The sequence below is a fragment of the Leguminivora glycinivorella genome, chromosome 4 (assembly GCF_023078275.1).
Source record: "Leguminivora glycinivorella isolate SPB_JAAS2020 chromosome 4, LegGlyc_1.1, whole genome shotgun sequence".
NCBI lineage: Eukaryota > Metazoa > Arthropoda > Insecta > Lepidoptera > Tortricidae > Leguminivora > Leguminivora glycinivorella.
Window position 1 is genome coordinate 2,036,397 of NC_062974.1, and position 15,570 is coordinate 2,051,966.

The 15,570-nt window shown below is 39.5% G+C and overlaps 1 protein-coding gene across 1 annotated transcript in view; it reads right to left on the bottom strand.

The window, feature by feature from the left end:
* The window catches only part of LOC125225873 (glucose-6-phosphate 1-epimerase), a 60,173-nt gene extending 44,619 nt beyond the window's left edge, over positions 1 to 15,554 (bottom strand). Inside the window, 2 exon segments of the mRNA XM_048129750.1 lie at positions 14,140 to 14,191; positions 15,482 to 15,554. Of these exon segments, the coding sequence (XP_047985707.1) occupies positions 14,140 to 14,191; positions 15,482 to 15,548 (119 nt within the window). The 5' untranslated portion in view covers positions 15,549 to 15,554.
* Positions 15,555 to 15,570: the final 16 nt, after the last annotated feature.

Sequence of the window (15,570 nt, forward strand, 5' to 3'; positions counted from 1 at the left end):
AAAGAGTCCAAAAGCATAATAGTTAGAGCGGTTACGCACTACGTCCGATCCGATCCAAATCCGTGAAAATAAGAATGAAGAATGACGAAAACAAATCTGATGACGGACATCGGATCTAGTGCCTAAATTACCATACAAATAGTTCTACGGCTATGACGAATAGTTTTGACGGATTCGGATCGGAGACAATTTTAACCGGTAGATCACAGCTAAGCTGGCTCGTTAACTCGTTGGACTAAACTGCGGTATCTCGCCACGCGTACAGAATACCATCCCTGGTCGTTTGTTAGAGGCGCTCAGAGACGAGTTTTTGTCTCTACGCCAAATTGCATCCTCGCAATACGTGCTTCTAAATTGATTTCGTATTAATTGCTATATAATTCGGCGTGTAGTCGTTCATTATTTACTGAATTTAACGCTGGGAAATAAGACTACGCGATGACAGTGCAAAAATTCTGCAAACATAAAGCCTAAGGAGTATTAGATATAAAAAAAAAATTATTTTATTATTATTTCCCTACGTCAAGTAATCAGAATGTCAGGATGTCAACGGGCGTAGCATACTAGTTTGATAAACTTTAGATTCACATTGACCGGGATATAGACCGTGATTAGCTTTTTGATTTTTGTCGAGCTCCCGATATATCGACTGCGTCGATAAACTTTATCGCATCGGTGCGTCCCAATCGCACTTACAAAAGCGAAAAGGACGACCTGACGTTATATCGTTTATCATGCGACCAATCGACCATGCTTGCCTGCCTTAGTTAAAACTTCATAAATATAAGATTTTGATGAGTAACGTAACGTCACAAAATCGTAATGGAAGCTTAGACTGGGCGACTAAATAAATCGTATCGACTAACCCACGTTACCCACGTGCTCTGATCGCGCGCACATGTTGTTTTTTTTTTTTTCACCGAGTCGAGCTCGAGTGACATCTATCGCTTATTACACGTCTGACAGCTGTGGTGAAATATTAGAGGGACTGACCAAATGTTACACGGTTTCTAATGTAAAAGGAACCGGTACAGTCAGCATCGAAGACAGATATTAGTTCTACTTGAATGAAGCATATTGTTAATTATTTGATTCTGATTCTCAATAACGGTTGAAACAACACACCCAAAAGAATCTGTCATGCTCTAATAGCTTTCCAATGAACACATTCCAAATTTAAATTCAATTCCAATAAAACAACATCAAAAATGATCTACTTTTTATGCGAAGCCTGATGGGTTAACTTAGGTACTTAGCCAACCCAATCATTCACAATTCGTGACAGTCATATCGTAGCCATATCTCTATCACTCTTGTTGAGTGCGACAGAGACACGTTAGCTACGCCTGCAGGGTTAGCACATGATTGCCGCGAGAGTATGTCGCCGCGAGGTAGACTACCCGTCCTTATGTCATACCTAAATACAGTTAGAAGAAGACGTATCATCTATATCTCGCGACGACATACTCTCGCAGCAATCATGTGCTAGGCCTACTGATCCGATACTATTGACGCTGACTGTACTGAGAAGGGTGTGAATGTGATATGATATGTGTAGTCAAGATTAGTTTATGGTACAAGTGTCGGCTGGAGAATTGACGTGAATTATGAATTATACACACAATTACATATGTCTCCCCGATATTTATTTATCGTATGGCGTGTAATTGCAACTGTGAAGTGCGATGACAAAACGGTTGCCAGGTTGCTGCACTTTTCCCGATACCTATACAATTTTATTCATGTATTGTAGTCAGCTACAGATGTACCTAGTGCTAAATGTTTTCCCTTATTTTAAAGCTTGTCCTACAAATTAAAATGTGAAACATTAATCATTTTTGACCAAATAAATCGAGTAAATCAGGTGAAATGCAATCAAAGCTCTCTTCCTGACTATCATTATCATTAAAGAAATAGTTAATACAGGGTGGCCCAAAAATACGTTGACATACGTGTTTTTTGTCCTTATACGAATGATTGTCCTACAAATTAAAATGTGAAACCTTAATAATTTTTGACCAAATAAATCGAATCGTCTTCAAAATATCCTCCTTTGGCTTTGAAGCACAAACGCAAACAATATTAGAACAAAAAAAATAACGGTATGCCGCGGCACCTCTAGTATGGCTTTCGTCTAACTTATTGCATATAGCTTGTAAAATATCCTAATTTTTATTTTTAAAATCGGGACTTAATCGCGTATAACTACATATTAAACTGACCTCCAACGTTTCAAGGACGGCGTTGTCCCCGTGGTCTCGGAGAAGACTGGCTTGAAATGACATCAACACCTTCTGACAGCCGCGCGAGTTTTTCGAACTACCCGCACTTGGTTTTGATTATCAACTTGAACTGTTTGCGCACTAGGGATGTTACTCTGTCGACATACAACACTGACGATATTCGATTTAACGACTGTCGATATTATTTTCGGCTTACACTTATTAATGACAGGATTCCATGTGGATGAGATCCTAAAACCTTCGTCCCGATTGAAATTGCGATGTTTTTTGATTTCAATGGCTTCACGCACTTTTCTACTGTAGAAATGGCGTTCCGTGGAAAGGACTTTAGGGTCATGTAGTTCGATCCAGTGGTTTGGCCCTGACTCTAACAAATGTTCAGCCACGGCAGACTTGTTGACCTGACGATTTTTCACAGCCGCGATGTGCTCCTTTACCCTTTCTTCTATGGTGCGCTTAGTTTCTCCAATGTAGGAGCTACCACAACTGCAATCAATTTTATAAACGCCAGGTGATTGAAACGGTATAACGTCCTTAGGTGATCTTAGGCTTCCTGCAACTTTGGATAATGGCGTGTACACCGTCTTTATAGAGTACTTTCCAAGTACTGTACCAACCTTATCCGTCACACCTTTAACATACGGCAGAAATGCCGGTTGTCTGGACACCTCAGGACGTTTCCCCCTTGCCTTCCGTCTAGGTTGCCACTTTTTATTCTTGTACCCGTTCCTTCTAAGCACCTCCTGAATATGTGACAACTCATCCTTCAAATATTCAGGGTCACACAGATCATACGCTCTATTCACCAGCGATGAGACAACTGACTGCAGGTGGCGCGGGTGGTGGTGAGAAAGGGCATTCAAATACCTGTCAGTGTGCGTAGGCTTTCTGTAAACAGTGTGAGTTAGGGTTCCGTCCACTCGACCAATCACTTTCACGTCTAAGAATGGCAAACTGCGCTGTGATTCTAATTCGTACGTAAACTTAGTCCTTGGATGAATAGAATTAAGATATTGGAGAAGTTGCTCCACCTCCTGCTTACCACCCTTCATAATACAGAAAACATCATCCACATATCGCTTCCACAACTTCACTGCCCAAGGCTGCAGATCTACACTGGCCTCGATATGCTCCATCCAGATGTTTGCCAGAACCGGTGCCACAGGACTACCCATGGCAACCCCATCAATCTGGAGGTAATGTTTTCCGCGATACAAAAAGTAGCTCCCTTCCAAGCAGTTCCTCAGCAGCACCATTATTGTCTCCGACATGCCACTATCGCTCAGTTTCCTTCTGACAACTTCTAGACATTCTTTAACGGGAACATTGGTGAAAAGTGACTCCACATCAAAACTCACCATTATCTCATCTGGTTCCAGCGTTACTTCTTTGAGGATGTCTATAAAGTGACGAGAGTCCTTCACGAAAGACGACGTACCACCCACAAGCGGCTGCAACACCGATCCAACATGCTTTGCAAGATCGTAAGTGGGAGAAGAAATCTGACTCACGATAGGCCGCAACGGCACGTTTGTCTTATGTACTTTAGGCAAACCATACAACTTAGGCGGTAGCACAATCTTCGGTTTGTACAAACGATTGAAAACGTCTTCCTCGAAAATCTCTCTGCAGTCTCTGATGACAGCCCTAATGCGACGAGTAACCCTAGCAGTAGGGTTGTACGAAACAGGTTTGTACACAAGATCGTCATCCAGCAAGTGTCGTATTTTACCATCATAAGCCGCTGTGTCCATCACTACTGTGGCATTCCCCTTGTCAGCCTTTAGTACTAAGATATCTTCATTATTCTTCAGATTTCTAAGGGCTATCCTCTCCTCTGTAGTGGTGTTACTCTTTGGCAGTTTGGCTCTCCTCAGGATAACGGCAACATCCTGTCTTAACGCTTCCGCGTCACACGACGGTACCTTATTGCGCGTTATGGCCTCCTCAACACCGCAGATCACGGTCTCATAAGGAATACGTTTAGGGGTTATAGCAAAATTTAACCCCTTCTCCAGTACACTGACAGTTGCATCATCCAAAGTAGCACTCGATAAATTAACAACTGTGGTGGTAGTTTTGTCATCGCGAATATTCCCCGTACTCACGTTTCTCCTATATCGATAAAGCAGTCTATCATATTTTCTGTTATGCACATCACTACTAGACTCAAAAATACGACCCGCTTGCTCGTAGGTAATGCGATCGAGTAAATCGAAATCCTCTCGTGACAACACTGAACTACACATACAATGTACTTCGTACAACTCACACTGCACTTTGTCCAAGTCCGAATAATTGTTTTTTATTAGCAGCTTCAAGAGGCGGATGCTGGCAGCCCTCAGGATATTTGCCGAAAACGGTATATCCCTACGCGGTTTTATCCTAACACACGTAGGTAGCAAGTCCGAATCGCGACACTTAATTAAAAATGCCAACGACGTCACTATTCGCACACGTTTCTTACGCAAATACCCTAGACGTTTTATTTTGTTTGCTAATTCCGGCCCGTACCGGTTTGCAAAACACTGATTTAAACTTTCACGATTATTACACATCATTATTTTTAAAATCGGGACTTAATCGCGTATAACTACATATTAAACTGACCTCCAACGTTTCAAGGACGGCGTTGTCCCCGTGGTCTCGGAGAAGACTGGCTTGAAATGACATCAACACCTTCTGACAGCCGCGCGAGTTTTTCGAACTACCCGCACTTGGTTTTGATTATCAACTTGAACTGTTTGCGCACTAGGGATGTTACTCTGTCGACATACAACACTGACGATATTCGATTTAACGACTGTCGATATTATTTTCGGCTTACACTTATTAATGACAGGATTCCATGTGGATGAGATCCTAAAACCTTCGTCCCGATTGAAATTGCGATGTTTTTTGATTTCAATGGCTTCACGCACTTTTCTACTGTAGAAATGGCGTTCCGTGGAAAGGACTTTAGGGTCATGTAGTTCGATCCAGTGGTTTGGCCCTGACTCTAACAAATGTTCAGCCACGGCAGACTTGTTGACCTGACGATTTTTCACAGCCGCGATGTGCTCCTTTACCCTTTCTTCTATGGTGCGCTTAGTTTCTCCAATGTAGGAGCTACCACAACTGCAATCAATTTTATAAACGCCAGGTGATTGAAACGGTATAACGTCCTTAGGTGATCTTAGGCTTCCTGCAACTTTGGATAATGGCGTGTACACCGTCTTTATAGAGTACTTTCCAAGTACTGTACCAACCTTATCCGTCACACCTTTAACATACGGCAGAAATGCCGGTTGTCTGGACACCTCAGGTCGTCAGGTCAACAAGTCTGCCGTGGCTGAACATTTGTTAGAGTCAGGGCCAAACCACTGGATCGAACTACATGACCCTAAAGTCCTTTCCACGGAACGCCATTTCTACAGTAGAAAAGTGCGTGAAGCCATTGAAATCAAAAAACATCGCAATTTCAATCGGGACGAAGGTTTTAGGATCTCATCCACATGGAATCCTGTCATTAATAAGTGTAAGCCGAAAATAATATCGACAGTCGTTAAATCGAATATCGTCAGTGTTGTATGTCGACAGAGTAACATCCCTAGTGCGCAAACAGTTCAAGTTGATAATCAAAACCAAGTGCGGGTAGTTCGAAAAACTCGCGCGGCTGTCAGAAGGTGTTGATGTCATTTCAAGCCAGTCTTCTCCGAGACCACGGGGACAACGCCGTCCTTGAAACGTTGGAGGTCAGTTTAATATGTAGTTATACGCGATTAAGTCCCGATTTTAAAAATAATGATGTGTAATAATCGTGAAAGTTTAAATCAGTATCCTAATTTTTGTAATCAATAAACGGTAAGATTGATTACAAACTATAGTTTATAGTTTTAAGTTAGGTGAATCTACGTAAGTAGGCTGAAACGTATCGAGCTTATGAATCTGGAAAAAGTGTCTTTACACAATTGGTCTACATTGCAAACCTTGCGAAATGGACATGAATACTGTTGAAATATCCATGGTGAATGTAGAAGTATACAATATAATTATGTAGACCCAAAAAATATTTTAGTAACGATATTTTGGTTTATTTTAACATTTTCCCATTCTTTGTCAACGTAATTTTGGACCAACCTGTATTAACTATTTCTTTAATGATAATTATAGTCAGGAAGAGAGCTTTGATTGCATTTCACCTGATTTGCAGATTGTGCAGAATTAACCTCACGCCAAAAATACCAAAAATATATTCTTTGCGAAAATAAACACCCAAAATAAATCTTAATATCAATTTAGTCAGGTGTAAGGAGATACAAAAATAGCCAATCCGATAATTGTCTTATAAATACTTCGCCAACAAGCGGACACCTACACAATAAGACAAAGACAAGTCATAACATATGTCAGACTGACAATCAAATAAATCAACTTCATTAAGGTGTACAGTCAAGTGCAAAAATACGTATCGATTTTATACGCTCAAAAATATGTACCGAGACCTTATTCCGCCGACATAAAGTGATATGGGACATATTTTTGATAAGTTGTACGCACCCATATTTTTACACTTGACTGTAACTTCTACCTATTTAAAACGATACAGGAGGGGTCAATTCTCCATACAAACGCTCTCGACTATTTCCTCCCTGGTTTTTAGGGTTCCGTAGTCAACTAGGAACCCTTATAGTTTCGCCATGTCTGTCTGTCCGTCCGTCCGTCCGTCCGTCCGTCCGCGGACAATCTCAGTAACCGTTAGCACTAGAAAGCTGAAATTTGGTACCAATATGTATATCAATCACGCCAACAAAGTGCAAAAATAAAAAATTGAAAAAAATGTTTTATTAGGGTACCCCCCCTTACATGTAAAGTGGGGGCTGATATTTTTTTTCATTCCAACCCCAACGTGCGATATATTGTTGGATAGGTATTTAAAAATGAATTAGGGTTTGCTAAGATCGTTTTTTGATAATATTAATATTTTCGGAAATAATCGCTCCTAAAGGAAAAAAAAGTGCGTCCCCCCCCCCTCTAACTTTTGAACCATATGTTTAAAAAATATGAAAAAATCACAAAAGTAGAACTTTATAAAGACTTTCTAGGAAAATTGTTTTGAACTTGATAGGTTCAGTAGCTTTTGAGAAAAATACGGAAAACTACGGAACCCTACACTGAGCGTGGCCCGACACGCTCTTGGCCGGTTTTTGAAGATAGAGCAATGATTTTTACAATAATTATTTTTATCTGTGTCGGACCGTTTTGATTTTTTTGATATTTTTATTTTTAAAGACGCTAGAGCCAATCAAACATTTCCAAAAACGGTTTTTTTTTTCAATTAGTAATTATGGCGCAAAAAAAGGTGTGACACTCAAGATTGGTAACAATTAGCCAAAAAATCTAAACGGTTTCAAATTTCGTTCCGATTGACTAAGTTTTGAAGAAGGAAACAGTCGAGAGCAGAACCTCGATTTTAAAGATTATTTCGCAATATCTTTTAACTGAGTTGTTCTTAATGGACAATTTTTTTTCGATAAATCTAGTTAATAACACTAGTATATTAAACTAAAATTCCCAAATTGAAAAGGGGGCTTTCCATTTTAGCATTGTCGCTCCTGTAGCATCTTAAGTGCGCGTAATATTTGTTCATTATCTGTTGCTCGCACTACAATGCGCAAAGCGGTTCATCACTTGTCAGGTCGAAACTTCAGAGGGCAGTCTTAGTCTGTACTGAAAAACGTCGTACGATACATGTGCGGAAAGGAAATTCGTAACTCGTGTCGATTTAAAACACTCACATCGCAACTCGTTTCGAACTTCCTCTTTTCCGCACTTGTATTGTAATGTAGGTACAATTTTTATACTCGACTTTCATCATCATTTGCGTGCCCTTATTCCCAGTGAGACTTTAGCTTTGGGTACTCTCATATCCATACTAATGGGAAAGTGTGTGTGCCTGTTTGTTTGTCCGTCTTTCACGGCTAAACGGAGCGACGAATTGACGTTATTTTTTTAAGTGGAGATAGTTGAAGGGATGGAGAGTGACATAGGCTACTTTTTGTCTCTTTCTAACGCGAGCGAAGCCGCGGGCAAAAGCTAGTAAATTATAAACCCTTAAAGATAACATCCATTGACGCTCATTTTAGCCTGGACTAGTTCTATACCCTTCTAGAATCTACCCTTAAACTCATTGTCGCGGTCATCCTCGGTATAAAATTATCTGGGCATTAGCGGGGGGACCATTAGTCATCGGCAGGGGGCGGGCCCAGCCAGCCGCGCAAAAACAAGACGGGAGCGCTGTCCCAGTGTTCCCATTTATAGAATACGGACCAGTGTAAGGAATGGTCCACAGGTTAAGTAATGGTGGTAAGTTGCAGTTCGAAAAATATTCAAGTGTAAAAATATTATTGAGTTAAATTCGAGAATTTCAGAATGCTCCATACAAACTTCCACCGCCCCGTTTTAGAGAAGTAGGGGTTAGAAAGAGACAAAAAGTAGCCTACGTCACTCTCCATCCCTTCAATTATCTCCACTTAAAAAATCACGTAAATTCGTCGCTCCGTTTTGCCGTGAAATATGGACAAGCAAAGAGACACACACACTTTCCCATTTATAATATTAGTATGGAGTATGGATGATTTGACGGATATAAGACAAACACTTTTATTAAAATAATATTAGCGTCCCATTTATAAATAGTATGGATGTATCTCTTGCATCATTTATATAAATTTTGCGATCATAATATAAACTGGTTACCACACTAATATTTCGATAAGCATAAGCATGGGAGCATGGGAATATTCATCTAGGGTTGCACAACTTGCACATTACCACTGCGTTAACAAAGGCATAACAGGGTTGTGCCAAAACTAAGAAAATAATACAAAGGGTCAAGTCAAGTGGCGTTTTTGACACAAAAACTTTAGGAAATTATATCGGATATGAGACGCGTGCCCCTTTTTTGTGGGGCTGAGCGCTATTTAATTCCCAAACTTGTATGTAACCCTCATCTTTTATAAAAAACGGGACATGTATAATAGTAAGTGACAATAAGTGACCCTATAATGGCACGAGACTACTTTTTTATTGCTAAGCAATTTGATATTTCCTCTGAAATTGATGTGTATAAAATCAACAAGTACCTGACCTAATCGATCAATGTTAATTCTATAGCTTTATACTCAATCCAGAAATTAGAATCTCTACAATGTACCGAAATTATTGATGGGGTATTCCTGGAAAGCAAGCATAGTCGCGCGATAAATGATAAAACATCTGGCCTACCTGAAATGTTGGCTTTTAGACACATAATTCAGGGTACAAACTGTACAATAATTACATATTATTACTAGGTGTGGCCAAGTGTGCACTCCAGCCCCTCTAGCACAACTTGCCTTGTCGCGCGCGAGTCCATACTTGAAGTCGCGCTTGATGTATGGACTCAGGGTCAGCTTTGTTTGTCCAAAGATTCGTGTTGCATCGTACTTTAACCTCTTAATTTAAGTGCCATGAAGCAAAAAAAAGTCTTTAGTAGGATTTTGGCCGTATAATTTAGATCCCAGGGTTTAAAAAGTGACGCAATCGATTAACGGCGAAGTGTGTAGCAGGCTAAGAGTTTAAACGGGTCGTTTTCAAATTTGAAATTACATTTAGTATGATTTGAGTCAAAGTTTAACGGAGATAAGACTCAGGAGAATGATCAAACGTACTACCAAAGACAAACATAAAGGGATCAGACTAAAAGTGCCTAGAGTCTATCAAAAATAGAACACGACGCAAGAATGCAATCCGTCAGGCGGCCTCCGTCGGTCACACTCCATTGCGTACGCTGAATGGCCCGGGTCCCGACGGTTTGAGGATAATTATCACGGTAGCACTGCTTTGAGATAAGACGGACGTAGTTTTCATGCCGAATGATTATGGAGCTTACAAAAATACTGCCAAGTTTGTGCATAGCTGAAGTAAATATATTAGGCATATGTCTGAAAGAGAGCATTGACTGCAAATAAATGCAAAAAAGTCTTATCAATACATCTTAGGTCTCTTGAGTTTTCCTATTAATCTTTACCGTCCTACTTCGAGGTCTATTTTTCTTAATTCTTAAGTTAGACATACATAGACTCATGTATCGTTCATGGGTAAATTTTCAAATGCGTGTTTTAGAAATTGATAGATAATCAACCACGAGAATAAACTTATTAAAGCATAGTTGAGTTCCTTATTTATCTTTAACATCATCCTTCATCTAAGATTATAATTACCATATGCAAGAACTTCCTACATGGAATTAACATGATGCGCACGCCAACGGTAATTACCGCCATTTTACTTGCAAATCTGCGCGGTGTCAAAGATTCCGGTCATTTGCATGCGGGATTGATATTTCATGACATGTGGCTACGACAGACCCTTTAGTGTAAGGTAGGCTTGTGTAGGACATGTACTAATAGTACCCTAGCTGGGCACCGTTAATCAAATAGTTAACTTCGTTAATCGCTAATCCGTTACTAAAAAGTTAACTTCGTTAATCGTTAAAGCGATACATTTCGACAAATTTAACGTAAGTTGCCAAGAGCTGTGTCAGGAGAGATGCTGGCGGTGACGGGACTATTGTGCCACTTTGGGCGGTAGAGGCTAGGGAAGCGAATGTGGTCGTAAATAGGGATCGAATTTGCTGCCCTATCACTACAGCAGTCGCCATGGTAAAGCCTAGGATTCACCGAATCAAAGTTAGTAAAAGCAAATCCACATGAAGAATACTTTTTTAGGTAATATTTCGGACTTTTAGCAATCGACATCGGTAAAACCTAGGATTCACCGGCAAATCATAGGATTTGCCGTACTTCGGGCTTTTATAGTAGCGTTCAGAACGTGTTTTTCGCAGCGCAGATGGCGCCTGTGCCCTACTAGATTAACGATTAACGGACTCGGAGAAATTTAACGGAAGTTAACGAGTCCGTTAACATTTTTTCAAGTTAACTTAAAAGTTAATCCGTTAATCAAAATGTTAACTTCGTTAATTAACGATTAACGGATTAACGAGTTAATGCCCAGCTATGATTATAGTACAAAAGACACGATTCCCTGCACTGTACTAGACCGAACTATTCCCAAATGATTCTGCTCTCTAATAGTACATTTAGTACACTCACACACGCGCAACAGAATGGGAGCGAAAGGAGCGAAGAGCCGAGGAGTGACAATGACAGCAAAGCGATCCGTGTGATCCTACCGAAACCGACCGAGAGCGCGCGAAAACGGCCGATCAGCTCTCGGCTAGTACGAGCGAACGTTACTGTACGTAGGGCTTGCAATATCGGACGATTTTCAATTCCGGAACTGGTTTTCGAGATTGGACTTCAGTTCCGGAATTCCGGAACTAGTTCCGGAATTGAACAATTTTTTTTTGTTTTGTTTTCTAGTGGATTTCTGATGAAATAATACAATTTTAAATTGAAATTTATTATTAATCGACGTTTAAGACAATAACTCCGTACCTGAAAGGCATATAACACTGCAATTTTCATTTTAGCAATTTTACAGGAGAGTCCATCTTGTATCAAAATCGGTCTTGCGAAGTATTTCGAACAACAGCAAACGATACAAACGAGGTTTTAGTGCCAGATTTGTGATAGTAGTTAACATTAAAGTAAATATATTTAGCATTATTATTTAATAGTATTTGACACATCATTCAGTAATAAAAACTACATATTTTAGAGAAAACTAAATAAAACTACCCCAAATACAGTGTTTTCCTTCTGAACTTATTTCATATTTGAGGATTTACAGCAATATGGACGAGGACAATTAATCTAATAAAAACAAAGGTTTTAAATGCATATGCATCGATTGTCCACCGAAATAATGTAAAAGTAATAATTTACAATAATGGCACAACGTCTTATTCACATAAATGTAATAAAATAAATATTGAATTACCTGTATCAGACTCGAGGCCCAAAAAGTCAGACTTCCTGATTTATACCTAGAGGTACATGTACATGTACACCTTGAATTTTTGTAAATATATACTTATACTTATAGTATACTTTTCATATCCACCATTTTCCATACATTGCAGTAAAGTCCACCAGTTTAGTAAAATATGCACACGTCCTTGTGAAAAGTGTATAGTAACTACGACGTTATGCTTGTGAATGAATGTAATACCAAATATTACGATTTGCATCTGAATTTAAGTTCGCAAAACCAGAAAGTGACAATGGTTAATATTAGCGGGTTAACATTTTAAATTACACTATCTCGCTCTAACTAGCCCCTTTGGCCATAAAATAGGGTACTACCTGAGTCCGAGCGGTGTCTAACTTATGAATTTACATATTTCTTATATATTCTGTGGTAATTTTGTAAAATAACCGGGCTGATATTACACGTTTACATCTAAAAATGTATATTTTTTCGATTCCGGAATTTTCGAGATTATGTGTTTCAATTCCGGAACTGTAATACGCCATATGCACAATTTATCTCGGAATCAAGCTAACTGTACGCCTCAATTTATCTCAGCTCTCTCAGTGTACTACTGTCCTAAATGTCCTAAAATAACGAACTATACACTTCGGAGATCTTACTAGTTGGGAGCGATCTTTTCAGTGAACGAGCAGGCACAACTCTAGTGTAAGGCCAGAGAGCAGGCTCATATTGAGCGTGCAGCGGGGCGGGGCGTGCGGCGTTCATGTCAAACAATTGAAGCTCATACAAGTGTCCTGAGTCGACGCTGCATAAGGTGGACGTACGCTCGCCCGCCCCGCCGAAAGCTCAACTCCGAGCGTCCACTCAGAGCTTACCCTTACGGCCCAGCCACGACATTGGTCTAAGCGCGACAGCGGTGAGCGGCAGCCATACGTGCGTATGAAAAGTCCCATCGCTGTGTCTCGCTCCAATGTATGGCCGCCGCTCACCGCTGTCGCGCTTAGCCCAATGTCGTGGCTGGGCCGTTAATCGGGCGGGTGCACGCAGAGCGAGCAGCATCATAAACTTCATAAAGCCTGGCGTCAAGGCGGAATCAAGCCGCGTCGAACGGAGTCCTCATAGATTTGAATGCGATTCGACGCGTCGCTAACGGACACCGTTTCATAAGAAATGCAGAAGGCGAATTGATGAGACTCGACTCGGCGAGCCCAGTGGACGCCAGCCGTAAAGCTATGTCCTGGCGCGGCAAATGAACAATGAAGACGTGCCTCGATGGAGGCATACCTATCGTCGGCCTACTTTGTCAGAGGCACATTAATCTTCCTAGCGCGTATTTGGCCGCTATCGGATGTAATAAGCGCCTGGCATCCATTGGCTCGTTGGGTGGACGACATTCGAAAATCTGGGGGCACTTCTGGATAAGATTAGCCCAGGACCGGGATAAGTGGCGTACACGAAACGAGGCCTATGCTCAGCAGTGGGCGATTAATGGTTGAAATGATGATGATGATGATTTGAGCGAAAAAAAACTCAGATAAGCATAACGAGATTCCTATTTTCCGAGTAGATTGTCTTGTGAAGCTTGCTGGTAATAATTAAACAACGTATGATACCCACATACCTACCTGAACATAGTCTCGTCATTTTAACACCATTATTTTTGATAACTAAGGTTTTTAGATAATATCTCAAAATAATCAAGCATGAGATAAACAGACCGCTAATTTATCATTGATAAACATGTTATGCAGTAAATAAACTAAGTCATAACATAATAGGTACTCAATCAACATAGTCAACACAAGGTTTTTGTTTCGTTATTAGTTTTGATTCAGTAACAAAACAACCATATGTCTAATTTTCAATCACTTTAAAATAACTTACACAAAAAACTTGAAATGATCTCTATAAACCATTTAAGATGTACATAAATATTAGCGTGTTCCTTATAATTGAGAGCCTTAAAGTCTAAACTTACCTTACAAATAACTGTTCTTGGTTGTTCACTCTCCATGATACAACCGTAGCTCCTGCAACAAAACATTTTCTTAATCTCTTATGTTGGGATTCGGATGTCTTATACGGGACATCTTTTTAGCAACGTTTGTACACCCATATTTTTACACTTAACTGTACAAGTGTACAGATTTACAGGTATTTTTTCTATTTAAGACTTTATATGTACAAGCAGTACAAATTAAAGCAGTGACTGTTCCTGGTATAGATTAGGTCCCGGTTTCGAGTCCTGGGCAAAGGCATTTATTATTTTTTTTAATTAGTTTTGTCCAGTATATACAACCAAATGTTTACTAAGGTTGCTGTGGGGAATAATATTTTAATACAGAACCCTAATCAGGTTTATTTACTATTGTTTACAATGTTTTCCCATGTATCCTTGTTAAAGAATAAAAAAATACCAAACTCTGACACTCAGGTAGTTTACAAAAATGGTATACAACTGTATAATACTGAGAAACTTAATACAGAAATAATAGTTGTACTTTCCAAAGTCTGATACCATATCATCATTAATGTCATAGGTTGCTGCACCGATAAGAATGACATGGGTATAAATTTGGTATCAGGTAAAAATATAAAATAAAGATACTTAAATCAAATTTAACCTTGGTTCGCAATCATCTTAAAGCCAAATTATGTCTATAAATTGTTATACAGAACATAACCCATACTGCAAGTTAATTTTCCTGTTTCAGTTTTTTATTAACTGCATATTGATGCAAAATAAGTATAAAGAGGCCAGCACAGGGCAGTCACACAAATTCGGCATAGTAACACTAATAGTTATGTAGCTATAATTAACTATAATAGTTTACAATAACATTACATCATTAAGCTCTCATACAAAATTACTTCTCAATTAGTTTCTCATACAAATACTGGCTACGAATATTACTTATGAATATTTTTTGTGAGTACATCAAATACCAAACTACAATTTAAAGGCAAGTACCTAACAAGAGTTTTACTTCCTACAATCCACTAGCCAAGGTCAGCCCGCCGCAGACGACTTATTCTATTCACTATGAAAAAAACTCGTTACCAACAAACTGAAGCGGACCACGCTCTTCGCGGACTCGACAATTAAAAAAACTTTATCGAATCACGAAATTATGAGAGACAAATTACAAACACAATTTTAAAACTTCCGCGCGTCACTTCCAAAATAAATAATAATAAAAGCAAAGGTTATGCGGCTCTTCTTTATATGAATAAAACATGAGAAAATAATTGAGTTAACGTAAAAATTAAACACGTAGCAATAATTGCTAATAATGCACATAACAGAAAAGATCACTTACCGAAAAGATTTACGGTACAAGTTGTATTATTTCCACGGTCGAGAACGACAACACTCGTCGCTGCCATTTTCCGATTGACAGAAGCCAAA